We start from the raw sequence: 27,531 nt of genomic DNA, 5'->3' as shown, positions 1-27,531 counted from the left end.
TGGCGACTTTGTCGTGTTTGTTAAAGTGTTCACACGATCTTGGACCAGCTGGGAGGTGGTTATCGAGTGTATATTATTACTGTTATAACCAAAATAATATAACCAAGCGCTTCGGAGCTTATAAACTGTTGCAGACGAAAAGTTACAATAACGTGGCTGAAATATGTTGATCAAACCACACACTAGAAAGTGAAGAGACGACGACGACGTTTCGGTCCGTCCTGGACCGTTCTCAAGTCGATTGTGAGATTCGATTGTGTCTGGGGAGGACAGCCGCTGCTTTAACCAGCCTTGTGTGAGGACGGGTTGGACCATTGTCTTGCTGGTTAACAGTCCTGTTGAAAGTCATTATCCTTGTGTAAAAGCCACTTCCGTTATATTGCCCTGCTGTAAATAATATATTGCCTTATCAGCTATTGACTAGTCCTAGTGAGTCGCTACACTAGCCTTGTGTGGTCAGGTGTGGCCCTCTCCACGATGTGTGGTCAGGTGTGGCCCTCTCCACGATGTGTGGTCAGGTGTGGCCCTCTCCACGATGTGTGGTCAGGTGTGGCCCTCTCCCCAACAGTAAGGACAACCAGGTGTGCCTCCCTTCCCCCTTGAAAGGGTAGCCAGGGGGGGTGTCCTCAAGAACAACAAAGCCCCACCTACACCTGTCCAGATGTGAGGACAGCCTAGCCCAGCCGGCCAGATTCCCTTTCAACATGGCCGGAGTGGACCGGTCCTTCTGCATGTTTCCATCACATTCTCGCTCTTCACATCATTTCGTTCACCTTGTCCGCATGCCGGTAATTCAGCGCGTAAAAACCTCCTTCGTCAGTTTATACGAACGACAAGAAATTGTAAATTAAATAATGAGACGATCCATGAAACTGAACCACAGTTAAATAACAATAATGACTTATATTAAACAACATTTTTATAAGAACAAGACGTCTTAATCAGATCTTACAAATATACTAAAACACCAACAGAGATAACTTGAAAAGCAGGAGAAAAATTACACACAAAAAAGATAGATCAGTGAGAGTGACTTCTCTTCCCGCCTCATTGTCGCCATCTTGTTCCTAGGGCGTGTCCTAATTGGCTAACGGGTCGTGACGTCACACGGCACCACCTGTATATAAGGCAGTAACACCAGCCACTTGCATCCATTCCTCAACCACATTCACAACACGCAACATGAAGGTCTTGGTAAGTTTTAAACTTATTTTGGCATTGCTTTCAACTCTTTCATATATATATAATTCATTTGTAAAAGGTGATTATTTAGCGAATATATCAATAAATTTAAATACTCCGAAATTACCATCTCTTTTAAGGGTCTGAGCGGGTGGTGGAGCGGGTTAAGGTGTGCCTGTTATGCCAGTTGCTGGAAGGCTTCTGTGCTGGCTAGGGTTCGAGTCTCCTGGTGGGAAAGTGTTCTAAAGTTGTATATCAATATATATTTTTAATAACAATCTTTATGTAACCAAATTTGATTATTAAAGAAATCTACAGGTGTTGAGAAACTTTTCATGGGCGAAAATTAGTTGTTAAGACGACCCCCGCTCCTTTCTCAATTTTTGTGAAAATCTGAAAAAGGAGCCTTCGAAGCTTCACAAATCCAGGAACTCCTTGATTTGGTTTTTAAGGGTTTTTTACTTTCCCTAAACCATCGCAATTTTTATGCCAGGGTCAATTGCGTCAAAAATGTATAGGATGATTATTAATACGTTAACCTGTTCTCACAGGGGTTGTATCCTCAGTGTAATCACTTCAAAGGCGCTACGCAATTAGTGCTATTATCTACGCCCAGTCCATGGTTAGGTTAGGTTAAAACATTGTAACGTTCTCAAATATATAAAATATGGAATTCAAAAACTATTTGAGTCTCCCATAGAATTCAGATTACAGAAAACTCTGGCTGTATCAAAGAAAACGAGTTTACCATAGACGTTATATATCGTAAACGATCGATTTACAATGCAAAGCCGTTATAACTTGAGAATCTTCCCTGTTTAGAACACAGGTTCACTTGTAAAGCACATAAGTTTAAGAATTCTAGTCCCTCCCTTACTCCAGCAAGATCCAAAACATTGAATTTATCACGGCATAGTGACGTTACACCTCGCGCGCACCATATATAAAGACAAAATTTCATTAATTTCATAAGATTGGGTTGGATTGTATCAGTTTAAGGTAGATTAGTTGGGTTAGTTTAGAATATATTAAGTTATATTAGGATAGATTACGTTTGCTTAAAGAGCAACAATGACGTAGAGGGTCCCATATTGTTGTCACACTTTAAGAATGTTCTCCCACACCAGGCGGTGCTGTGTTTGGCGGCGGCAGCCTCCGCCATGCCTCAGGCTGGCCTCGTTGGGCCCTCAGGGGTCATTGGGCCCTCCGGCCTGGTAGGGCCCTCGGGTCCAGTCCAGTTCAACCAGCCAGCATGGGCGTTCCTGGGTAACCAGGCCCACGCCCACCTGGCAGCCATCAACGCCCTCAAACAACCTGCCAGAGTTGCTGCTAGCTTCCAGGTGAGACTGTGTTAAACAACAAGTATTTTGCCCTTCAGATTTCTTGAAAATATAAATAATTATTTGTATTAATATACTACTGTATAAGTTGGTGTTGATCATGGCAACAATTTATTGTGATTAGTTTGTTATTAACCATTCAATTAACTGACTGAACGCTTTGTTATCAGTAAAGGTTCATTGCAAATTGCACGCTCATTTGAAGTGTACTACCTTTTCTCTATTTATGCCATCAGCTGTCTGTCCTCTTTATTGATCATGTCATCAGCTGTTTGACTTCTTCACTCATCATATCATAAGCTGTCTGGCTTCTTTATTCATCATGTCATCAGCTGTCTGGCTTCTTCATTCATCATGTCATCAGCTGTCTGGCTTCTTCATTCATCATGTCATCAGCTGTCTGGCTTCTTCATTCATCATGGCATCAGCTGTCTGGCTTCTTCATTCATCATGTCATCAGCTGTCTAGCTTCTTCATTCATCATGTCATCAGCTGTCTGGCTTCTTCATTCATCATGTCATCAGTTGTCTAACCTCTTCACTGTTCCTGTCAACTGTCTTTTCACTGCTTACAACAACGGATGTACAGTGATTTTTCACTGTTCATACAAATTATCTTTTGGCTTCTACAATGTTCAAACGAGTGACTTCACCGTCCAAAACAACAATTAATATAAATCATTTGTCTTCCACCGTTCGCTAGAGTACATAACCTCGATCACTTGATTATAAATAACAGTTGATGAGTGTTTTTTTTTATGAATTAAGCATCGCCAATGTTACGTTATCGCACCATGATCACAATACTAATGGAGGTTGATATCCACAGCCGGCCCCTGCCGTGCCTGGCCAGTATGGCGTCGATGGTGCTGGCTGCGTCGTTGGGCCTTCCGGCAAGGTCTGTCCCACTGGCAACATTCAATTCACGTAAATTACCCACGAATGTTGTTCTTCTTCAAGGATACCTCTCAATCTTGTGACTTCTTTCTCGTCTTCGTCGAACTTTCTCTTTCCCTTTCCCTGTGCAATCGTTGGTAGCCTACACTGGAGGAGCCGCCGAGTTCAGAACATAGTGGAGTTCTCTCCTTGGCCGCATCACTAAAACAAGAACCATGTTGAACAAGACGGCTTGGATTTTCTGTAGTTTTCTACTGCCATCAGGAAAAAAGTGTCCTCGCTTATGTAGTAGTGAGATTTTGGTAAAAATGAGATGCTTTCAAAAGTACTAGTCCAGATAGCCAGCCTCGCTCTTGTTAACACCAACTTTAATAAATAAAGAAAAAAAACATCAAAAATATGGTTTACGATGAGATGTCTTTATGGATTTTCACTGCAGAATGGTTGATATACTTCACAGGAATGAAAGTAAAAGATGAGTGTACGTTAAATGTTACAATAAATATATATGCATTAAAATATCAGTATTAAGAGTTGTTTTAACAATCCTTATAACACAAAGCAGTCAATAAAAAATGTAATTGAAGCTTTAAATTTTGTCATAAGGAACTTTGACCATAAGGGAAAACGGAAGATTTTACCCAAACATTGACATGCAGTTAAAACATGATTGATATTTAAAATATTATGCTCGGGTGCTATTTTTGACCGTAACTGAGGGGTGATTGCACATATCTGAAGTATTAAATTGTGTCCTTTTATAGGGGAATTTGATTGTTCTCCCCTCCTTCTGCCCTGTTTGTTATTCATCTGTCGTATTTGTTTCAGTATTCTAATTCTGTCTGCGGGTCTCTCTGCCGTTAGCTTTGTACATACAACTCTCAGTACCTGTCTGTTTCGGATCTGTAACGGTGCCAAACGCCTTCAATCTATATTTCTATATTTCAACAGAAATATAATTAATCTATCCTTATCTTACCTATGGTATTTGATTTTGGGGTTCTGCTACCCAAAATAATTTACGTCCTCTAATTACTCAACACAAAGCTGCTATTAGAATAATATCTAACTCTGGCCCCAGACATGACTCGGTACCCTTACTTAAATCTCGAATATGTTAGATATTAAGTCACTGCACATCCTCTCATGTGTATTTTATATATATAAAACGCTGAACTGTAATGTCAATCCTGACCTTAAAATCTTCCTAGAAAGTTGTAACACAACTCATGGGCACCACACCAGAAACAAATACCTATTTGATATTCCAAGAGTACGACTTAATCAAACTAGAAATGCTCTACAAATCAAGGGACCCAGAATGAGGAATGACCTTCCCAATCATGTCAAAGACTGTACCTCTCCCAACCAGTTTAAGATAAAAACTAAGTCCTACCTAATTACCTCCATGTAACCTACCCTACCCTCAAATGTCAATCCATGTCTTACAATTTTAAACAATGCTGTTTGTTGACCAAACAGTTGTATATTTGCTATTTTCTGCCATGTCTCCCCCCCCCCCTTTTTTTATTTTTTATTTTATTTTTTCAACACAATTTATATTTTAATCTCAATCAGTATTAAGTTTTAGTCTAAGTGTTTTTCCTGCCCGAAACGCTTTGCGTAATAGTGTTGTTGTTATAGATTCAGCTACTCGGAACAAGTTCCAAGTAGCACGGGCTATGGTGAGCCCGTAACTTACCTGGCACAGGAGCGGGGTAAGTAGCACGGGCTATGGTGAGCCCGTAGTGGACATACCTGGCACAGAAGCGGTGCTGGCGTAATAGTGGCTTTAGGCTATGTATGTACTAGCTCTATCTATAAATCCATCAATGTTTGTATCTCACCTTGTATGTACTTTACCTGAATAAACATTTGATTTGATGTTGATATACACATTTCCTTTATGGTTGGTGTAGCCTATAAGCAGTAGAGGCCCTTCTCCGCGGCTGCATGCTCCAGGAATTGGCACTTTGTTGTTTACGTCAACAAAGGCAACTATTTAGGCAACTGAAGGAACGCAGAGGCGGACTAACTTGCCCACCACCAGACGACCGCCTTCGCTCTAGAGTACTACGTCGCTAGTTTTATTTTGTCAATTTTAAAACTTGCGTATTTATCCTTATAAACTTTGGTGTTAATTATATAAAAAAAACAATTGTTGCCCGGAAAGCTATGCGTACTAGTGGCTTTAGGTATTCTATGTACTAGCTGTATCTTTAAATTCTAACATTATGTTTGTAACTCATCTTCAATGTATGTACCTCTACATGAATAAAAAATCTATCTATCTAATTAAATTGATATACAATTCATTATTTGTTTCAATATTGACGCAAATACATATTCGAGATGAAAATATTATAGATAGGCTACGCCCGATGACTGGCTTTTTATTATTATTATTAAGCTTAGGTATACACAGCAATGTGCTGTTACCCTATTCTATATGAAAGATTACAGTGTAGATCAAAAAATAGGTATAAGTTCATCTAATATTCATATCTCGCAAGATGGTTAGTTTTATATGGAATCAGGGGAGCAAATAATTGCCTCAATTATATTTTATATTACACGCAGTGAGGCTCTCTTCAAGCCGACAATCAAACACTTGCAACACTATATGAATATTATTTAGTTCCATAATACTATAACTGTGCAGCTTAATTAGGTTATATATTAAATATTTACTACAGTTTACTTGGTTTGGGATATGTTTTAAAGCTGTTGCCTATAGGCGAGTATACTTGTCAATGATTCCGAGGATCATCATCCTCGTGGCCCGGTCTCCTGGTAGGTGGTCTGATCAACCAGGCTGTTCGATACATATTCCTGCTTCCGAGTGAAATTCATAGCACAAGTCTTAGTAGTAGAGAACTTGAAGCCATGATTGGTGGTCCAGGAAATGTAGATGTTAATCTCTCAATGTTTGGTAATGTTTATTGTTTGTGATGTGTGTATATGTAAAACACGATGTACTGAACGGGGTGAGAATAGCTTGAGCTACCTCATCCCTTTGTGTGTATTTTACCTCAATAAACTTATTTCAATTGGTGGTCCTGGACGTCCCGGTATCAATTACAAGTTGAAGCCGTCGTTGGAGTTTATTAAAAAAAAAAAGTTTCTCATAATCATTGTACTTGTGCAGTGACATTACTACCTTGTCACATTGTTCATTTAAATCTTGCAAGGGTAAGTAATTATCAAAAGATGGCACCAAGGCAGGAAGACTATTTAGCACCGTGTCAAAAAGTACTCATATTATGCAATGCTTCTGCAAGCATTATTGAGAGGGTAAAGACAAAACCCACAAAAAAGCATTTACAAATTTAATAAAAAAAAAAACACACTGTGCTACCAGCTGGTTTTGGTGTGAATTCATTGTAAGTGGAATGTTAAATGACAAAATAATAATCCATGTGGTTGAGTTGCAAGTAAAAACCACAATAAATGATGCTTTATAAATGAGAAAGTGGGAATACAGTTAACTCTTGTGCATAATTTTTTCCTTGCTGATTAGAGATAAAAGTGGATCATTTACAAAAAAAAAATTATTAATATTCAACTCTACATACTGTAATGGGTTTACTGTACTCCCCGGACTACCTGCATCAGACGAACATTACACACGAAGCGAGGATAGATTACCAGGTACATTTATTTGCTTTCTCAAAATATCAGTGAACAAAAAATTAATATGCATGAAAATGAAGCAGAAAAATACAAGGCAAAACCCATATGTATCTCCCCTGATGATGAAACCTAATCATTTTATTAATAATAGAAATAGCAATAACAGTATTAATAAAAAAATATTTATTTTAATGCTAGGAAAACACTGACTTCCCATAAATCAAACACAAAAGACAGTACAGTATAGAATAAATGAGTGCATATCAAATACTGTACATACCTGTCCAAATAATTATTAAGGTGCTTAGATGTGTCAACATATCTAGTTATTCTTAAAACTAAAATTAAATGAATGAGCAATCCGTATATTTCCTAACAAAACAAAATTGTAATTGCACAAGTGTCATGGAAAATTACTTAAAACATACATATACTTTCAAAACAAACATTGAATACAAATTATCGTGGTCAAGGTAATGTAACACTTTTGCAGGCGATGAGTCACAATAACGTGGCTGAAGTATGTTGACCAATCCACACACTAGAAAATGAAGGGACGATGACGTTTCGGTCCATCCTGGACTATTCTGAAGTCGATTGAAAAATTGTGAGAATCACAATCGACTTGAGAATGGTCCAGGACGGACCGAAACGTCGTCGTCCCTTCATTTTCTAGTGTGTGGATTGGTCAATGTAACACTCTTGCTTTACTGAAGTGCTACAACACTTGGGGATAAATTTTATTTCCTTCATCATCAAATCATTATATTTGGCCAAGCTTCAAGGCCCTGAAAATTACTTAAGATTTGAAAGTACTGCAAAATATTCCTCAATTACAATGGACAGAATTATAACCAAAGTATAATACACATTTAGTGTTTAACCTAATGCATATGGTATTTAAAACTTGAAACTTTTAATGGAAAAGCAATTTTTCCATTAAAGTAATGGAAATGGGGTATCAGGAAATATCCATCTGGGGTATTTCCTGATACCCCAGATGTTGAAAATTTACTGAAATTAAAGAGTTAATGATCTGTGAAAAACCATACCTTTTCAGATTATGTTTCATTTAGGCAAATATGACTCTTCGCCTAAGAAAAATAAGTGAAATGGAAGAAATTCAAAATTTCAAAGTTTTGCAACATATATAAAAACAGCTGAAATACTGGAACTTGAAGTGTCATTAATATTGATATAAAATATGCATAAAATCCTGCAATACATTGTAGCAAAACCAGAAGTTACAGCCGTTTTGTATTAAACTGTACCTACATTCAATTCTAGTCTCATCTATGCAGTCCTATGCCACCACACACTCCCATCCCTACACACCTCCATGCACACTCCCACCCCTACACACACACACACCTGCACCTACACACTCCCCCCCCTCCCCTACACACCTCTCCATGTGCATACTCTCTCCCAATCTTTGCCACTCAGTTGACTTGTCCACTAAGCAACAGAAGACACTTCAATGATGACACCCTAGCAACAAAAAACAATAGAGTGCATTTTCAAACCAGGTAGCATTTATTTAAACAGCTGTAAGTATCAAAAGAAAGAGCTATGCTCGGCACGCCATGTAGCACATCAATTAAAAAAGCTAACATTATTACTGAAAAATGACTATTGTTTGAAATGTTACCACACACACACACACACACACACGGAATAATACTATGAATGGGGAAAAAAAACAAAAACTTTCCATAGGGACTTAACTAGAAATCTCTATAAAAAAAAAATTAAATAAATTTGGGGAAGAGAATATGCATATAGTTTAACATATCGAGATATATATATATATATATATAATTAAAATTTCATTTACTATAAAATTTTAACTTGATGCAGTATACAAAAGAAATGGTTATTTGCTTAGCTAAACGAACTAGAGGGTTCAGTTCCTGAACCGATTATGTGCCTCTGTAATCCTGTATGATACGGTTTAAAATTTATTATAAAAAGCTAAGGCTACTCAATTCACATAAATATCTTGCTTATACTAAATGGGTGCTGACCACATATAATGGCAATACAAGGCACAATCTTCAGGCTAATATCCATAAAATTTGCCTTATGCTATCATAATAAAAAATATGAAATATACTTTACACATAAGACACTGCAACAATGTTTCCAATACATTTATGTATCAGTTTCATGACTAAAATATAATAATCAATATCGTGTTTAAGGTATTCAAATTACAAAAATACAAAGACCTCTACCTTTGCAGTCTATTTTCAGTTACAGTTTGAAATAATGCTTCTGCAAAGAGTTTATGTAGACTAGGGAAGGAAGGGAAGGAGGCAAATGTACAAGTTGTTTTTGCACATCATGTAAGAATGAAGACGTCTAGAAGATCACATCAGGTAACCAGTCCTATCAAAAAATTGGCTTTTGGTGGTCTTGCATAAAAATTTCAGGAACACTAGTAATACAGTACAAGACAAGGTGAGGAGGCTCTTAATAGGGTGGAAAGTGGGCACATCTTGCCAAGAACTTTCGCAGACTTTTGAAAACACGAGACTTGTTACATAGACCTACAGTGCCTCCTCTACATTATAGAATCTTTCATGACCTATTCCACACAATTCTGTGTATTATGGCTAGCATTTCACATGCCTCCCATTCACCATGCAAGCCTCTTATACACATGGGTAAACATTATACCTTAAGGTAGTAAATTATATATTTCTGATGCATTTATATTTAACAGTAGTGGAAACCCGATACAAAATTGAAGATTTCATAGCCGTTTTTGTTAAAGATAATTACAATTAAAGCTAAATGACTATCAATGATTACCAATAACATTACATTTAACAAGAAAAATAAATATCACTGCATTGATGAATTATAATATCATAGTGTTCATTATTTAATATAACTAGAACATTGACTGATACAAGTCTGTCAAAGTTCCCTGAAGCCATGGTATGCATATTCTCCACTGTCAGTTGCTTACTTTCTCAAACATTGTAAATGTAATCTATGCCTTATGTATACCTCTAACAGCAGTAGCAATATTAGTCAATTTAGCTTTATAAAAAAAATGCAAATGAAAATTATTTACACATATACACAACATGTAATTGTTGCAGCCTAGCATGTTTGACTTTTTAATTTCAGTTAAGGTATACTAACACTATTTTTATTGGTATTTCAAAAAGCAACTTTTTGGCAAACATATGAGAGCTAACCTTAAAAGAAAAAAAAAAGTGGGGGGCACTTAAAAACACCTTTTCATGAAATTAAATTAGAATTTGCCATTTCTACTTTCAGACAAGTGAAGACTATTCATGTTAATCAATTGAAACAAGCTAAACGTGACAATGGGATACATCATTATACATATGTACATAACTAAACCTTCAAAGCATGCTGCTATGAGCACGAGACCTAGCACATAATCATCAGGTCACGCTCACACCCATAAAGAACAAAACACTGACATTATATACACTGGTTGTGCATATGCCTCGATCACCGACACCACCATGGGCAAACAACACAGTTCGGGAAACAGCGGTTTAAATTTGCACTATACAGTCCGTATTCAAGTAACACAAACAAATTTTTTTTTCTGTTCTCTTTAAGCTACATTTATATAATAATTTATCATACAACAAAACAGCAAAATTTGTTGTTTAAATACTTATTTAAGCAGCAATATAAATTGTTTTACTTTATTTCATCATTATGAAGACTGACATTCTGTACCAGTTCACTCCCATGCACTAATGGTCATAAAATTCTCTTTTATCCTGTACTTGACAACTTAAAAAAAAATCTTTTTGAACACCTTTTTTCCACAACAGATCCAACTAGTATTCATCAAAAATAAAAACAAATCCCTATAGCACATCAAAGCTAAAGACACAACAAATTCTTCAATGAAAATATATCTAGAAAATTTATGTACAGTAATCATAAAACTGCATAAACAATAATTCTCTTATTATAATGGTGTGTCATGTATCGTAGTTCGTAGCAACTATAGAAGTTCATTGCATGAAATTGGACGGAATTTCACGACACTGCATATTCAATCACCTTTATTAGATAATTGAACAAAACTGAAAGTAAGCTACAAGAATGAGACAAAGAGAGCCTCTGGCTGTAAGCACTGGAGTGGTAGAGAGATGCTACTCAAGATGAATTTTATCATGATTTGTGCAACATTAAATGATGCATCTTCACTGTCTCAATGTTGAGATTCAAACTTTTCATATTTTCATGGAGATCTTGAAAACACGCAAAACATGCTGATCGCTTCTGTAGACTTGGGCACAAACGTCAAGCATCTATGAATAATTTTTGTGTGCACTTGCAAATTATCAACTAAATATTTGTGTATTAAATTAGCAAGTAATCTAAGAGCAGAAATGGCATGAAAATAATGACTATCAATTATTTAAACATCTATTATGCATATGAGATTTCCTATAAAATAATTAAAATAAAGTTGTCACATGCAGCATATTCTTAAAAAAAAATATGATGTTAGACTTATTTAAGCAGCAGTCATAAGCCTAGTTTTGCAATATGAAGTGCATCACTCAAAGTTGCCCCCCCCACCCCCTTCCCCTTCACCCCATGCAAAAAAAAAAAAAAAATAATAGTAATGACCCACTTATCAAATTTGGTCCATGCATTATAGTATGCTATTTAGTATCAAGATGAAATCTGATGAGATACTGTCACCAGCCATTGTCATTTCCCCCCCCCCCCTCCAAAAAAAAAGAGGGGGAGAATACACTATACCATTGTACAGTGTCTGTCCAACACTATACAATGGTATAGTGTTGGACAGACAACACTATACCATTGCACGCCCCATAGTGTGAGCACACAAAAACACACCAATTATTCTCTCTGCATAACACATTTTACCAATGTCTTGCAACAATTATTAATTGACCTTATAAAATATTGCTATAAATAATAATCCTCGAACCTCAAGACTTTAAAAAAAACAAAACTTAATGTAAGCTAAAAACATAAAAGAATATCATCACCTATGAAACATTACTATATTGCTAGATAATTTGCCCTGGACAATTTACCCCGGGTAAAAAGACGGTATTGGATATAGTTTTAGTTCGTCTTGCATGAACTTCACCCACTAGTAAATACTTTAAAGCAATTACAGATGCATCGTCAGAAGACAGAGACTTTGCTGTATGTACATAAAACATTACACATTAATACAAATTCACCTCTAGCTCATTGACACATTCTCCTGACCAATACTGATAATCTGGAAGCCATCTTTACTTCATTGTCCACAAAGTTAAACGAGGAAATAACCAACACATTTTTAATAACAAAAATGTCAGTCCTGAGAAAATACACACTTATTTTTATACTGTATTACTAAATTAGGCACTACTTCAATACTATGCAAGCTATGATTATTTATTTATTTTTTGTTTAACTCAACTCAAAATAAACAGCATTCACATAATTGTAGCAGACATCTTTATGAATTTGTCTACATTCCCAAAAGATTTGGCTATCAAGCAAATGTATTAACACTTATTTACATACCCAAAAAAAAAGGCTATCTGCAATATATGGGGAAGCAATTAATTTTGTTAAGCTCTGTCAACTAGATTGCATCCCTTGGCGTGTTTATGTTAGCTTGCATTCCATTTTAGTATTAATTTCAGTTTTTTTAGGAATCACATCGTAAAACGAATCCCGGAGTTTATTTTTTAAACTGCACTTTTATACTTTTGATATTCTGGATATTATGCTCTAGAATTTATTCCATGCACTGTAAAAATTGTAAATACATTTCCCAAAAACACAAGGCAGTTTACTTCATCCTTTTACATAAGTATATTAACATTTATGGCCTCTTTATTGCAATGCCATCTTTACCCTTACAATCATAAACATGTGCTTCGTATAACTGATGGTTTCCCCCATTCACCCTAGGCTCCAATTTTCCTTAAAAAAAATTTAAAAATAACTATACTGTATTACCTATATTACAAATAGCCTCCACCTTATATGCAATCTTTGCTATATATAAAAATTCATGCCCATCGCAATAACAGTCTACCACAGGTGCCTCAAGATATCGCCAAGCCATGAATTCTACCCTACCATTTTCTGTTTCACTATTTCTTGCTCCTGAGTAAGAGTTACTTAAAAAGCTAAGAAGAGCATCAATTATGTCTAATATTTTTCAGCATTATTGTCAATTAAAAATTTACAAGATGCCGCCAAGTAAGTATGAAGATAAACTCCCAAATATAATTCCACACGTGATTATGCACTTGGACACAATTTGGCAAAACTATAACAATTCAAAAGTTTTCTTCAATTCAAGTGTCTGTTTACATACTATGTCCTGGACACCTGAAGGCTCCAAAGTGATCAGTAATAAAATAATAGTGGAATATTCTGCAAATGCAGTGAGTTTAAGTGTATGAGTGTGAGTGTGTGAGAGTGTGGAAATATATACTGTATCATCAAGGATTTCGCTAATATCTTAATCAATTTTTCTTATGTTAATACTTTTAACAACACTTACAATGCTAACAGGGCAGAGAAAATTTTATAGTGGAATGGTAAGCATTTCAATGGACGGTTGACCAGTGTTTCCAGGAACTTGATCAAATATACACATACAACTGACGTGGACAACTATAGTTTTAACGATCCCTGAAATTTGCATCTATTTCCCCTTATTTCTTGCAAGTGTTTACAGTAGACTCCTGGTTCTGCATAGCATGGTTCTACATAAGTTTTTCTATTTGGGATAAGTAAGTAATTATCAAAAGAAGGCACCAAACCGGGAAGGCTATGTAGCACCATCAAATGTGCAGAATAATCAGAGGGCGCTAAATATCACCAAGGATGCCAATACAAGAACAGAAACGTACAAGGCGAACGATATCAAAAGTACAGTATCCGATTCACCAAGAATTCCACCGAGGAACAAGTGATCTACTTGGGATAAAAATCTAGATAAAAATGATCTTTATCAAGCTCATCTCTGTTTCATGCTACTTTTGAGTTGTCAGTATCAATAATTGTGGTTTTATTTAACTTATTTATGCCTTAAATGCAAAATGTGAATATTTCACCACTTTAAAGAAACAAAACTATTTTAAACAAAATTCTTCTTGCATACCAATTATATAAGTAAACGTTAATAATATTAAGATAAACAGTCCAATAAATTTCATTGTGGCGCATTGAGCTAAAAAAAATTACGGTACATTTGTAGCATTTTATATTAAAAACAAAATTTAGTCCCGAAACAACACTTACTTTGACCATATATTGATCCCATAAAAAAATATGTGGCTCAGTTTTCCAAAGTCTATCAAGGAACTCGGCATAACCCCCACACAGAACCAGAAGCCTCCCATGTGTTTGTATATATATATACATCGTATGGAAAAAGAAAAAGTAAATGGCCTTAGGCCTTATACCGAACAAATTTAGAATTTAGTTAAAGAGCACCCCACCTCTTGCTCTAAAATCTTCACAAAGACATCATCAACTTCCTGATAAAGTATAATTGGCAACCCAATTATTAGTCATTTGTTAGGCATCAACAGCAACATTCTTTACACCCATTACTCTATTAACATAATGGTTTCTTAGGGTGGCCTCTTAACTTCCCAGCAGTTAAGGCCAATTATGTGAAATACTGTACTGTATACTCATCGCTATAGTAAGTCGGTAACTAGCATATTATTCCACCGAATTTAGTATTTCATTACAAAAATAGGTCTCAAAGAACTAATTACAACATTACCATTTCTAGAACATCTCTTCTTGACTCAAGACTAGTCATAACTATATATATTTATCATACTGTGAATACATTACAAAAATATTGCCATGGGTATAATATACACGAGGCCAAACTATAGTACTGTACTGTATGTTTCAATCAAATAATGTCTTACTGGAATAGAGACTTTTTGCCTTATATTCTTTAAAGAGCTGGCAGGATTTATATATAATGAATAAAAAAAAAACTATCCTACCATAACTAGAATATCTAACCTAGAAGTAAGGTTTTATACTTAAAATAAATTGCCATTATGACATGCAGTTTACAAGATAAAATATTGTTTCAAGTAGTCCATCATTGCTGGAGTGTTAATATGGAATGCAGAATAGCACACACTACATTACCTAGGCAGATTTCTTGACTTCCTTTGGTTCAGATATTAAAGTCTTAAAAAATTGGGAATGCGAGTTACATTAAGCACAAAGATTCCCTCCTTTGTCGTGAATGTAGACTCCCAAGCTCAACTCGGCAAGCTGACTTGGTGTTTAAGTATCTGTGGAGGCCAGAGGAGCAAAGACGCCAGGCACAGCTATCACTCCCATCCTCTAGCCACCAACTCAGTAACCAGAATGAGCTGTAAGAAGCAAAAACATTCAACTATAAAACAAACTAAATTCTAGTACAAATAAAGACAAAATACTAAAGTCAATTAAATTGCAACAAATAATATTTGTTGAACAATTAGTATTTAAAGATAAAAAAAAGTGTTTTACATATTTACAATTAGTATTTAAATATAAAAATAACATTATGCGTATCGGTGGCTTTGCAAGAATGTATAAATTCCAATATTATGTAATCTCACAAACCCATTGTACCTTCCTATAAATAAATAAATAAATAAATAAATAAAGATTAATCTGTTAAAGCCATTAGTATGCGGGAACATGTTCTTAAAAGGAGAAAAAAAACCATGTCAAGACCCCTTCAAGTGAGCGTAAATTTCACCTGTCTGACTAGAGAGATTTTACAGCTCTTTAATATCTGAAAATTCTAAAAGTGGATGAAACCTAACATGGGCAACACATACACAAAGAAATAACTCAACAATAACGTAATATATCTATGAGAAAATCATTGAAGCACTAGCCTATATGGTGTGGCGTGTAACCTGGTGTTAACTGGGACCCCTAGTTCGATGCCCTACTGCTGCAACGAGTTGCTCACATGTGGCAACATATTTTAACCTTGACAAATACAGATTCAAATTCTTAAGAGAAATTTGTATATGAAATGCAAGATGATACCACATACAAGCCAACAAGTCACAATGTAGTACTAAAAACAGAAGATGCTTTTTCACCCACAGAGTTATAAACCCAGGAAACCGCCTACCCGTCAAAGGCATAAATGCCAAAATTATGTTTAACTTTAAAATCTAACTTGAAAAAATCCTCAGGATAAATGAGAGGGAGGACCTTTGACAAGATGCCAGCTTCCTGTCTTTGTCAAGGCCACTATTGTGTTAGTGACCCCTCAAGTAAATTCAGGTAATGGGAAATTTGTTTAATGAGTAGAAAGTAGTGAGAAAAAAGTAAAAAAGGCACAGCAAGCAAGCAAGCAAGAAAAAAAGAGAGAGAAGTAGAGAAGTAGAGAGGAGAAGTAGAGTAGAGCAGCCAACATTTATTAAAGTTAGACAAACATAAAATACCAGACAAGAGGTTCCAGTACAAAAATTCAAGCATACAGGAACATTAAACGTGACAGTACTTTAGCTACTTACTTGTGGTAAGGGTGGGTTTACCAAACACATTACTGGGTGAAAGTTCTAACACTCCTCATGAGGCTTGAGGGGAGTCAAGACAATACGTGGGTCTTCTTCCAAGATGCGTTCGGTGTCGTCACTGTACAAAAGGTGACCGAGGCAGTCATTATGAAGGCACCGACTTATTGTATAGCAAGAATAATCTAGGTAAAGAACAGAGCTGTAATTATGAATTAATAGCACAGTACAGTATCTGCCTATTTTTGCAGTGTTGGGAAAATCTCTGACGATACCTAACCATAAGCACAGTCTTATTTTGAGGAAGGTATGTGTTTCAAGTTATTTATTGCCCATTTGCAAATACTGTAGCAATATGATGATGCCCTCAATATATACAGTATTACCGAAATTAATATATGGCAACATAGTTTGAGCTGTTATTGGTAGCCAGCACAAGCATTTTATGCTATAGGTTAAAATGCTATAGGAATCAAGATACAGTATTCATATCAAAAATAGAAAAAGAAATAAAAAAAATAAAACCACAAGTACAGTACTTCAGTTTTTTTTTTTTTTTTTTTTTTTTTTTTTTTTTTTTTTTTACAATTACAAACTTACCCAAGATCAATCTTGTCCTCCATGAGTCGTTGTTCCTCCGACACATCAGTGTATGGTGGTGGTGGAGTGCTGCCGACCCCAGGGTGTGCCGGAGGGCAGTACTGGGCCGAAACTGGTTCACCCGTGCTCACCATCTGCAAATGTGTACACATCCGGTGTCACTCCCTCATTTTCCATTTCATAACCAACAAGCTTTAGGTAAAGAGCTGCTCATGCGAATGCACATAGTCTTATTAGCATTTAACCAATTCTTAAAAAAAAGCTATCATGAATGAAATTATACCCAACAGCTAATGCTCATTTTCCTCAAAGCTTTTGGCACAATGGAAATTGTGTTTGAAATACAGTATTCAAGATATCAATACTACACAGGAGAATTTTAAGTACTGGTCCAGAATATTTTTTCGTAAGACTGTATATACTTATTACCTATAATGTTGAGCTAAAGTAATATTAAAGTACAATATATGATGCATACAAATAATGCTATACAGGTCTCAAACAGATATTAATATTGTGTAAATGTTAATATTGCTGATGTGTATCCACCTACACATGTTGTGTGCAAGTATGCTGCTATTACTGCACTGCTTTCTTTTCTGATCTCCACAAATAACATTCAGACTTGAGGTTTCTGGAACTCTAGCAGTGTGTCGGATGTTCATTATCTTCTTGTACATTCCTAGTCTTTTAAGGCATTGGGACACTTCCAGTCATACAGGCATACCTCAGAATAAGAGTTTAATCCGTTCCTGGAGACGCCTCGCCTTCCGAAAACTCGCATTCCGAAGTTAATTTCCACATAAGAAATAAAGGGAAATGAATTAATCCGTTCCTGACTACCCCAAAAACCCCACATCAAACTAAATTTTTATACCTAATTCATCTAAATAAACCTACAAAACTGTGTTCCAGTTATTACTTACCTTACTGTCGAGTGCTGTAGGCGTATGGAAGATGGTGAGGAGGGGGGAGGAGGAGAGGAGTTACTGTTTGGAAGGGGAGTCCCCTTCCATAATCACATCACATAACCCCATGCCTTGTAACACTATGGATACCACTTCTCTTTCTAAATTTTTCAAACCAGCCCCTGCTTGCCTTAAACTCTTTCTTATCTGCATCACTCGTTGCAGGGGTATTCTTTAGAAGGTCTTCGTGCAACACCCTGGCTTTCTCACAAATAATGGCCTCCGAAACACTATCACCCCTCAACTCCTTGTCGTGTATCCAAATTAATAACAACTTTTCCACTTCTTCAAGTATTTGTGCCGTTAATGTTCTTACTCCTTTTGCCACTTTAGCACCCATAATCTTATTTTTCTTCTTAAGTATAGTGCATATTGTTGATGTGGCTTTGTTGTACTGCCTACAAAGTTCAACAACACGTGTACCGTTCTCATGCTTCCGAATGATCTCTTGTTTCTCCTCTATTGTCATCCTCACAGGAGCTTTCTGGCCTTTATCCTTACCACTGGCTTTCTTGGGACCCATGGTGAGATATATAATAACAAATTGTATAGACAAATCACCAAAAATCCAACAAAACACTGAAAATCCGCGAGAAGAATTGATGTGGGGGTAGTCACTGAGCGCCAGACAATAATAAACTGAGGGGCGGAGGGGCGACGAACGCGCTAGGTCGGCTGTACGCGTATCAACAAACTCGCGTCCAAACTCGCCTCCCGAAGTAACCCTCGCCTTCTGAGACAAATTTTTGGAGTAAATACACCTCGCCTTCCGAAAATCTCGCATACAGGGACAATCGCATTCCGAGGTACCACTGTAGTTCTTTTCTCAAGCCCTGGCCTTCCTTCTCTATTTGTCAGCCAAATGTCTTTGTTTTACTTTATTAGCATTTCAATGTCCAAAAAGCAGTTTCCCTCTTCGAGAGCATTATTGGGAATATGCACAGGGAAGTTATCAAGGGCCAGCTCGGAAATCAGTCATTCTATAAAATAAAAGAGCTTTTTCTGGATGGCCTCAGTAGTTCCCTGCACCCACTTTTTTTTAATTCATATTCCTTGTGGGGTTGATATAAATGAGGGAGTAGCCTCATAATTAAATTCTAATTCCTTTATGTTTCAAGCTCAGTTTTTGCCAAATTTGCATACCATTGCCTGGCTTATATAGATTGTTGTTATACTGATCATTTTGAGACAAGATGTTGCGTGTAAATTGCCTTAAGCATGGTTCGGGTTAGCCAGTAATTGCTTGAAGAGGTTAGCATGCATAAATTTCCCTTGCAGTTAATTACATAATGATTTACAATCATAATGAGTCATGGTTCAAATGTTAGTTAATTTGTATGTGCTTAAGTGGTTTTTTTTCCTTTACTACAAATAGTGCAATGAATGTATTGTGTCCAAAGGTTAAACATTTACAGTCATAGAAAGTGCTATGCAATATAATATACATGCACATTAGGAAACAAAAACCTCTTACTGTAATCCAACTTGCTACACCAATCCAAATTTTGCCAAAATAATAGCCAAGGCCACTAACAGGACACCGAAAGCCTCCACCCTAAAAATACAGAATGAGGAAGAGAACTGGGTAACAGGGTTCAAAGCTCTACACTAACCCTAACTCGTGAAAACTTGCCAGGACGTGACCTGGGGTTAGATAAAGGATTGTGCATCCATGCTTGGATAACATAGCAACTGAACGTAATTATTATAAGAAAACTGTGCACAGCACAATTGCCCACATTTCAGAACAATGTTTCAAGGATTCACATGTGGTATTCACATGTGATAAGTGTAATTCTCAATACAAGATATCCAATGCAGCAGTAACAAAACCCAACAACATAGAAGATAACTCTCAAAGCTATTCAATTTAAAAATCCAAGACACATGCACAATAACATGTTTACACACACACATTATAGACCTGTATCATTGACAAGTGTAATAGTCAAAATATTGGAAAAAAAAATAATTAAAACTAAATGGGTTAGTTTGGAGAAAAAGAATACACCTGGAGAAAAACGATATAATATCAGACTGACTATCAGAGAATGTGCACCTGAGCTTAGCATTCCACTTCAAATGATTTTTCAGGCATCCCTGTATACAGGAATTGTAGCTGATGTGTGGAAAAAGGCTAACATAGTTCCAATCTACAAAAGTGGAAGCAGGGAAGACCCCCTTAATTATAGACCTGTATCATTGACAAGTGTAATAGTCAAAATATTGGAAAAAATAATTAAAACTAAATGGGTAGAACACCTGGAGGAAAACGATATAACATCAGACAGACAGTATGGTTTTCGATCTGGAAGATCCTGTGTAATGAACTTACTCAGTTTTTATGATCGAGCCACAGAGATTTTACAGGAAGGGATGGTTGGGTTGACTGCATATCTCTGGACCTAAAAAAGGCTTTCGACAGAGTTCCCCATAAGAGATTGTTCTGGAAACGAACATATTGGAGGGGTGATAGGTAAGCTTCTAACATGGATAAAAAATTTCCCGACAGAAAAATGAGGGCCGTAATCAGAGGCAAGGTATCGGATTGGAAAAATGTCACGAGTGGAGTACCACAGGGTTCAGTTATTGCACCAGTAATGTTCATTGTCTACATGAACGATCTACCAGTGGGAATACAGAATTACATGAACATGTTTGCTGATGATGCTAAGATAATAGGGAAGATAAGAAACCTAGATGATTGTCATGCCCTTCAAAAAGACCTGGACAAAATAAGTATATGGAACAACACTTGGCAAATGGAATTTAATGTGAATAAATGCCATGTTAGGAATCTGGAATTAGAGAATATAGACCCCACACAACCTATAAATTATGTGAGAAAACTTTAAAGAATTCTGACAAAGAAAGGGATCTAGGGATGGTTCTAGATAGAAAACTGTCACCTGAAGACCACATTAATTTAAGAACATTGTGCGAGGAGCCTATGTTTCACTTTCTAACTTCAGAATTGCATTTAAATACATGGATGGAGAAATACTAAAGAAATTGTTTACGACTTTTGTTAGACCAAAGTTGGAATATGCAGCGGTTGTATGATTCCCATATCTTAAGAAGCACATCAACAAACTGGAAAAGGTGCAAAGACATGCCACTAAGTGGCTCCCAGAACTGAAGGACAAGAGCAACGAGGAGAGGTTAGAGGCATTAAATATGCAAAAACTAGAAGATAGAAGAAAAAGAGGCGATATGATCACTACGTTCAAAATAGTAACAGGAATTGATAAAATTGATAGGGAAGAATTCCAGAGACCCGGAACCTCAAGAACAAGAGGTCATAGATTTAAACTAATGAAACAAAGCTGCCGGAGAAATATAAGAAAATTCACTTTTGTAAACAGAGTGGTAGACGGTTGGAACAAGTTAGGTGAGAAGGTGGAGGAGGCCAAAATCATCAGTAATTTCAAAACATTATATGACAGAGTGCTAGGAAGACGGGACACCACGAGCGTAGCTCTCATCCTGTAACTACACTTAGGTAATTACATACAAGTGAATACACACAGAAAGATTGTTTCCTTATGCTATGGATAAACAGCTAGTCACTTAAAAGAATTCCTATAATGTACCTACCAGGCCCACAACTGGCACCGAAAAAAACGGGAAGAATGTGTGGTGGCTCGAGTCAACATAATCGGTGTTGATGCTAGATGTTACCAGCCAGGTGGCAGTCAGGGGTAGCAACCTGGTGAGGTGACTAGGTAGCAGTCAAGGGCAGAAACCTGGCGGGGCCATCCAGTAATTAGCGAGTGCTGCCTATCAGTCTCCGAGATGTCAATTAGTACTTTAGAAAGATTTTTTGAGTGTTTATGAATGTACTGGAGGTCATTCTGGGATGCAAATGCAACTCTCCAGTCTACCTGATACCAATTTCACCTGGAAGGGATAGAATAAACAGGTCCCCGCTGTGCCAAAGTAGAATATTGACCTGCTCTGACTTAGCATAACCATATCTACAGAAATAACTAATTTAAATATAAAGTATGGAATATTGGTAAAATATAAATTAGATATATTTCTCACCTGTCCATTGACCATCATTTGGTTTTCATGAAGACGTTTTCTGATACGTGCAATTTTGCCCGGACAACAAGGAATGTAGTATCCCATATTTCTAAAATAAGAGAAATTACATTTAACATGTACAGTATAAACAAATTATCAAAACATTCAAGATTACAGTATAACGTAATAATAATTAAAACAACAATAAAATAATATTAGTATTGATGCAATACTGTACCTGCAACAAGTAATTTAAAACAACACTTCACTTTTGGCAATATACTGGGAATGGCAATGACAGCTAAATTTGCCCTAAATTTATTTCCTTCTATAAACCAATATTACTACCACCTATGACTTTAAAATATAATAAATCCATGTAAATACTAATACAGTATACTGTACCACAGTACAAAATATTGCGTGGACATACTGGACAAAGATCCACAATGAAAATTATTATTTCCAATGGGACTACACTTAAACATTTAATTTGTTCCAGACCATTTTTATCACACGCAAGTTTGCATTTTCCGAGACCACATTGTAGATGCAACACTTCTCGACCAGAATGTTTTCTGTTGCACCGGGATTCATGACCAGAATGAAATCCTTCTGTTGCATCTGGGTTCTATTAAGCCAGGTCAAGCAAATCTCGCTAAACTGCATTATCAGTATGAGTATATAAAGTACTGTATTAATAATAATAATTAACAAATCCACAGGAGCCTTAATGAGGGTTCAAACCTATGCGCCGAGTGTTCCCAGACGCACTCTAGTTAACCCAGTGCATAGGTTCAAACTCTCATCGAGGATCCTATGGATTTGTTCTTTGATATAGTATCACGTTAATGTGATTTCTCTGTGTAATAACAAATAATAATCATATTATTATTACTGTTGAGTGTGATAATGGGCTACCAGCTCACCTCATATAGAAGATGATGGCTAATATCGCAGCAAATTCCAGGAGCACTCCTAAACAAAGGATGATTATGTAGGCTGTACTGTTTACTTCCTTCCCCGTCTCCCCCAAGGACTGATAGGACGTTGCTCCAACAATGATCATCACCTGTGTAAGATAAACAATTTTACAAAGCTTTTCTTCAAATACCCATGCATCTGAAAATATAGTACAGTAGAGGAAGTGAAGACATTTCAAATCGTGTAAAGAAAGAGTGATAGGAAGTCGACATACAAGGTACGAATGCAAGGCGAAAGGCAGGTAAGAACTTTCTTCTTTCCACCGAGTTAATAGGAAAGAAGAAAACTGCCCAAGGCCAAATGGCAAAGATAATGTTTGAATGTTTTGCAAAGTCTCCATTCCATTCACCTGGACTCTAGGAGACTCGAACCGTGGACCCCATCCGTGCGAGGCCGAAGCTCTATCTAGTGTGTGTATAACATCATAATCCTCCTCCTCATATTTATTCCATTCTCCACTTTCATCAAGTAGAAAAACAGTCCCAAAAAATACAAACTGAAAATTGGGAAGAAGGTATTCCATACACAGCTTTCCATATACAATATAGAACTCAAAATCTGATTTCTGAGCTGTCACTCGGTTCTCTTCCAAGGCAAATATTGTAGCATGCTACAATCAAAAACAATAAAACTGGGTAAAACTTCACCTGTGCTGCAAGAAGAAGCTGTAGAGGCAAGAAACATCCAGCAGGCAAAAAGCTATTAATCCCAGCACCCTTGTCCTGTCAGACAAGAAAATATCCAGCTGGAAGAAAGCCACCCCCCCCCCCCCAAAGCTACACATTTGCAGCACATTAAAAAAATCTTGGAAAGGTATAAGAATAGAGTTTGACTCGACCCTCCCCATCGGGGGAGAATATCAAAACACAATTTCACTAAAAATGCAAATTTATGTATGTCAAGATCACTTTACTTGACTGTACTTTACCACTGCACTGCAGCTGCGAGATGCAGACTAGAGCATGGCACTATGGTACAATAACTTTTCTTCTTAAAGTTGGGGCAAATCCACCACCGGATCCTAATCAAGATATGCACTCAATCTTGAGGTTATCTTGAGATGATTTCGGGGCTTTTGGTGTCTCCACGTCCCGGTCCTCGACCAGGCCTCCACCCCCAGGAAGCAGCCCGTGACAGCTGACTAACACCCAGGTACCTATTTTACTGCTAGGTAACAGGGGCATAGGGTGAAAGAAACTCTGCCCATTGTTTCTCGCCGGCGCCTGGGATCGAACCCAGGACCACAGGATCACAAGTCCCGCGTGCTGTCCGCTCGACCGACCGGCTCTCGTGCACTCTCAAGAGTGCACTCTTCTCATTTATTGCAAAAAACTGATTGTTTAGGATGAAGAAAAGCATTTTCATAACAAAAATGTGGTGAACCAGGGACCACAAAGGAAAGTGAAGGTTAGAATGGTCAAGACCTCCGGGGGCCTGACCTGGGATGCCCTCTGACAGCAGTCATGTATATCAGTCAATCTATTTATCCTACACCCATGATCATTTGCTAACCTTGCCTAAGGGTGCTAGTCAGAAAGAATGTGATATAGCTTGAAGTTGAGGATGTGGGATTGTCAAGAGTGCTGGTAGGTAGTAGTCAGGGAAAGCTGTCAGTCAGAAAACTAGCACTTTGCTGTGAGCACTACTAGCTAGACCTTGTGGTGACAAGCAGGGCTTGTAAAGGCTTTCAGTTTTTAAGATTGAATTTTATTTTTTTAACTAAGCTAGATTGAGCTTTTTCTTCAGTCTATACTTAGCAACAGGGGCATTTGAAGTGGTCAAAAGTGCTTAATTGTAGAATGCTATTCTGTCGTGACTTTCATGATCCTGTCCAATGAAACATTTTACGATTGTGCCACATATGTGAATCAAAATGATATAGTTCTAAAATAAATTTAGTTTTCAGAAGCATTCTCTAACTCTTCTTGTCCACATCTGGTAATAAAATTCTGCACTTACATATCAATTAAGATCAAGAAACTAACCATTCCCATGACTGCAAACATGACAGAGATGATCAAGACCAGCGTGCGTGACCATAAACTTGCCGAGGAGCTCTGGGCCAGGAAGGAAGGGACCCATGCCTTGTTCCGGTCATAGGTCAGTGTGGTGGTGGTGGGCTGGTATACCTGATCTGACCTCATTGTACTTCACACTTGTCTGAAAAAATTAAAAGGACAAACATATTATGGTCTTATCAGGGCCTATCAAAGTTTAATGAGTAGCCTCACTGGCTATTCTTTTTATCCAAGTGTACTAAATCAAAAATTTTTATTATAGAATCATTGGTGCTCTTTTGGGGGTTTAAAGCCAAATTGGTTGGGACTTGGTATATTATGCCTAGTTAGGAAGGAGTAAAGCTGCTTGTGTATAAATCTTTTAAATTTTAGATAATATGGGCAAGATGTATATTGGTTTATACTGTAGTTGTTGATAATTATTAAAGTAATTACCAAAGGCGGCACCAAGCTGGGAATAATGCGAGTAGATTCTCCACCTTTCTGGATTGGAGTTATGCTGGCATTTCTAAAAGTATTAGGTAAAGACTTCCATGTAGTCTTTCAGAGGCAACTTTTTCTGATCATGTTATTTATTGGCTATATTAATCGTTCCTAAGCTATAGGATGGTTAGCCATTTGGCTACACAGTAATTAGTTGAGGCAGTACGAGACTATATTAAGGAAAATTAGTGTACATCTTCATTAAGGGTTCTGGTAGTACAGTCAGGTTTGTTCCCGACGTACATTCGAGTATTCCAGGTTCGAATCCTGGGTGGGACAAATGGTTCGACACTTTCTTTCACATAATGCCTCTATTCACGTAGCAGCGAGTAGGTACACAGGAGTTAGTCAGCTTATTGTAGGGTTGCATCCTGGGCGGAGTCAGTAATTTAGCTTTGGGGATGGAAGGGGGGGGAGGGAGAACCTTGATATAAGTCTACTGTGCATGAATACACTTTGGCTTCCTGCCCCTGACACAATGAATTATTATAAAATTAATGTTTTGCATTTTACCAACCTATACAGAATAGTACTTCATAATGTTTTTTTCTGACTGTTCCGGTGAAATTAATTACCGAGGCTTCACTTTAAAATGTGAAGACTACTTTTTACAGTTTGCCGTGTAATTACCTAAATGTAGTTACAGGACGAGAGCTACGCTCGTGGTATCCCGTCTTCCCAGTACTTTGTCACATAGCACTTTGAAACTACTGATGGTTTTGGCCTCCACCACCTTCTCACTTAACTTGTTCCAACCGTCTACCACTATTTGCGAAAGTGAATTTTTACACATTTCTTCGGCAGCTTTGTTTAGTTAGTTTAAATCTATGACCTCTTGTTCTTGAATTTCCAGATCTCAGGAATTCTTCCCTATCAATTTTATCAATTCCCATTACTATTTTGTACATAGCATATTGATAGTGATCATATCGCCTCTTTTTCGTCTGTCTTCTAGTTTTGCCATATTTAATGCCTCTAACCTCTCTTCGTAACTCTTGCCCTTCAGTTCTAGGAGCCACTTAGTGTCATGTCTTTGCACATTTTCCAGTTTGTTGATGTATTTAAGATATGGGAACCATACAACCGCTGCATATTCTAGCTTTGGCCTAACAAAAGTCGTTAACAATTTCTTTAGTATATTTAATGTGGTAGTTTGGTAATTCTTGTTGTTAGTGAGGGGGAACAAAGCCGTGTGTGTGTGCAGTTAGAAGCATTTGTTAGTTGACTACCCTACAGAACTCCATTAACACTAAACACCTCGTGTAATAACTCCACTCTCACACCTCTACTGCTCCCACCACTATCTATATCTAAAATTATGAGAGGTATGATCTAACTGTAACCCTGACTAGGGTGTAGCGATAGGTGTAAAAAGATATAAAGTGTTGATACGAGGGTACTCTTGCTACCTCGAGTGTCTACGCCCACGGCACCTCCCTCACTCTTAGCCCGCCTCACCCCTCACTTCTCGCCCTTCCCCTCACAACCACTCGGGCCACTCACCCTCACCGGCCTCACCAGGGACCTGGAGAGTGAGGTACTCACCGCTGGAGGGAGGAATCACGCGTTAAAAGGGCAGACAAAGGTAGTGGAGATGACTCACTGTTTACACTTTCGCTGCGCCGCCGCCCTGCCCTCTGGTGGCCGCTGCCGGAACCACCGCACCAGCTGCAGCGGGGGGGGGGGGGAGATTAATAAGGGATTGAAATTGAAATTGAAATAAGTTTATTGAGGTAAAATACACACAAAGGGATGAGGTAGCTCAAACTATTCTCACCCCGTTCAGTACATCGTGTTAATACATACATAGACACACATCACAAACAATAAACATATTTATT

The 27,531-nt window shown here is 37.2% G+C and overlaps 3 protein-coding genes across 6 annotated transcripts in view; 1 reads left to right on the top strand and 2 right to left on the bottom strand.

Moving 5' to 3' along the window:
- LOC123772782 (streptococcal hemagglutinin) overlaps positions 1–5,702 on the bottom strand; it is a 36,131-nt gene extending 30,429 nt beyond the window's left edge. Inside the window, exon 1 of the transcript XR_011222517.1 lies at positions 5,282–5,702. The gene's annotated coding sequence lies outside the window, so the exon portion shown is untranslated. The remainder of the gene's footprint in view (positions 1–5,281) is intronic.
- LOC123772712 (cuticle protein CP1158) lies at positions 1,116–3,949 on the top strand. The gene is made up of 3 exons (XM_045766055.2): positions 1,116–1,194; positions 2,310–2,522; positions 3,351–3,949. Exons 1-3 carry the CDS (start codon positions 1,183–1,185, stop codon positions 3,450–3,452), a joined length of 327 nt encoding a protein of 108 aa, XP_045622011.2. The 5' UTR covers positions 1,116–1,182; the 3' UTR covers positions 3,453–3,949.
- Positions 5,703–12,772: 7,070 nt separating the features above from the next.
- Positions 12,773–27,365, bottom strand: LOC123772711 (uncharacterized). 4 transcript variants are annotated; one of them, XM_045766051.2, is made up of 7 exons: positions 27,236–27,365; positions 25,175–25,349; positions 23,135–23,277; positions 22,224–22,314; positions 17,209–17,342; positions 16,609–16,729; positions 12,773–15,459 (listed from the first exon to the last, which is right to left on the bottom strand). In XM_045766051.2, the coding sequence occupies exons 2-6, from the start codon at positions 25,331–25,333 to the stop codon at positions 16,654–16,656; spliced, it is 603 nt and encodes a 200-aa protein (XP_045622007.2). In that variant the 5' UTR covers positions 25,334–25,349; positions 27,236–27,365; the 3' UTR covers positions 12,773–15,459; positions 16,609–16,653. The 4 variants fall into 4 exon arrangements, with proteins under 4 accessions (XP_045622007.2, XP_045622008.2, XP_045622009.2 ...); XM_045766052.2 differs by having other exon boundaries at positions 27,209–27,333; XM_045766053.2 differs by having other exon boundaries at positions 13,574–15,459; positions 27,294–27,365.
- Between the last annotated feature and the right edge of the window lie 166 nt (positions 27,366–27,531).

This window comes from Procambarus clarkii, chromosome 50 (genome assembly GCF_040958095.1).
Source record: "Procambarus clarkii isolate CNS0578487 chromosome 50, FALCON_Pclarkii_2.0, whole genome shotgun sequence".
NCBI classification, from domain to species: domain Eukaryota; kingdom Metazoa; phylum Arthropoda; class Malacostraca; order Decapoda; family Cambaridae; genus Procambarus; species Procambarus clarkii.
Note: the sequence above shows the minus strand (reverse complement) of the source record. Positions and strands in the feature narration are given on the sequence as shown.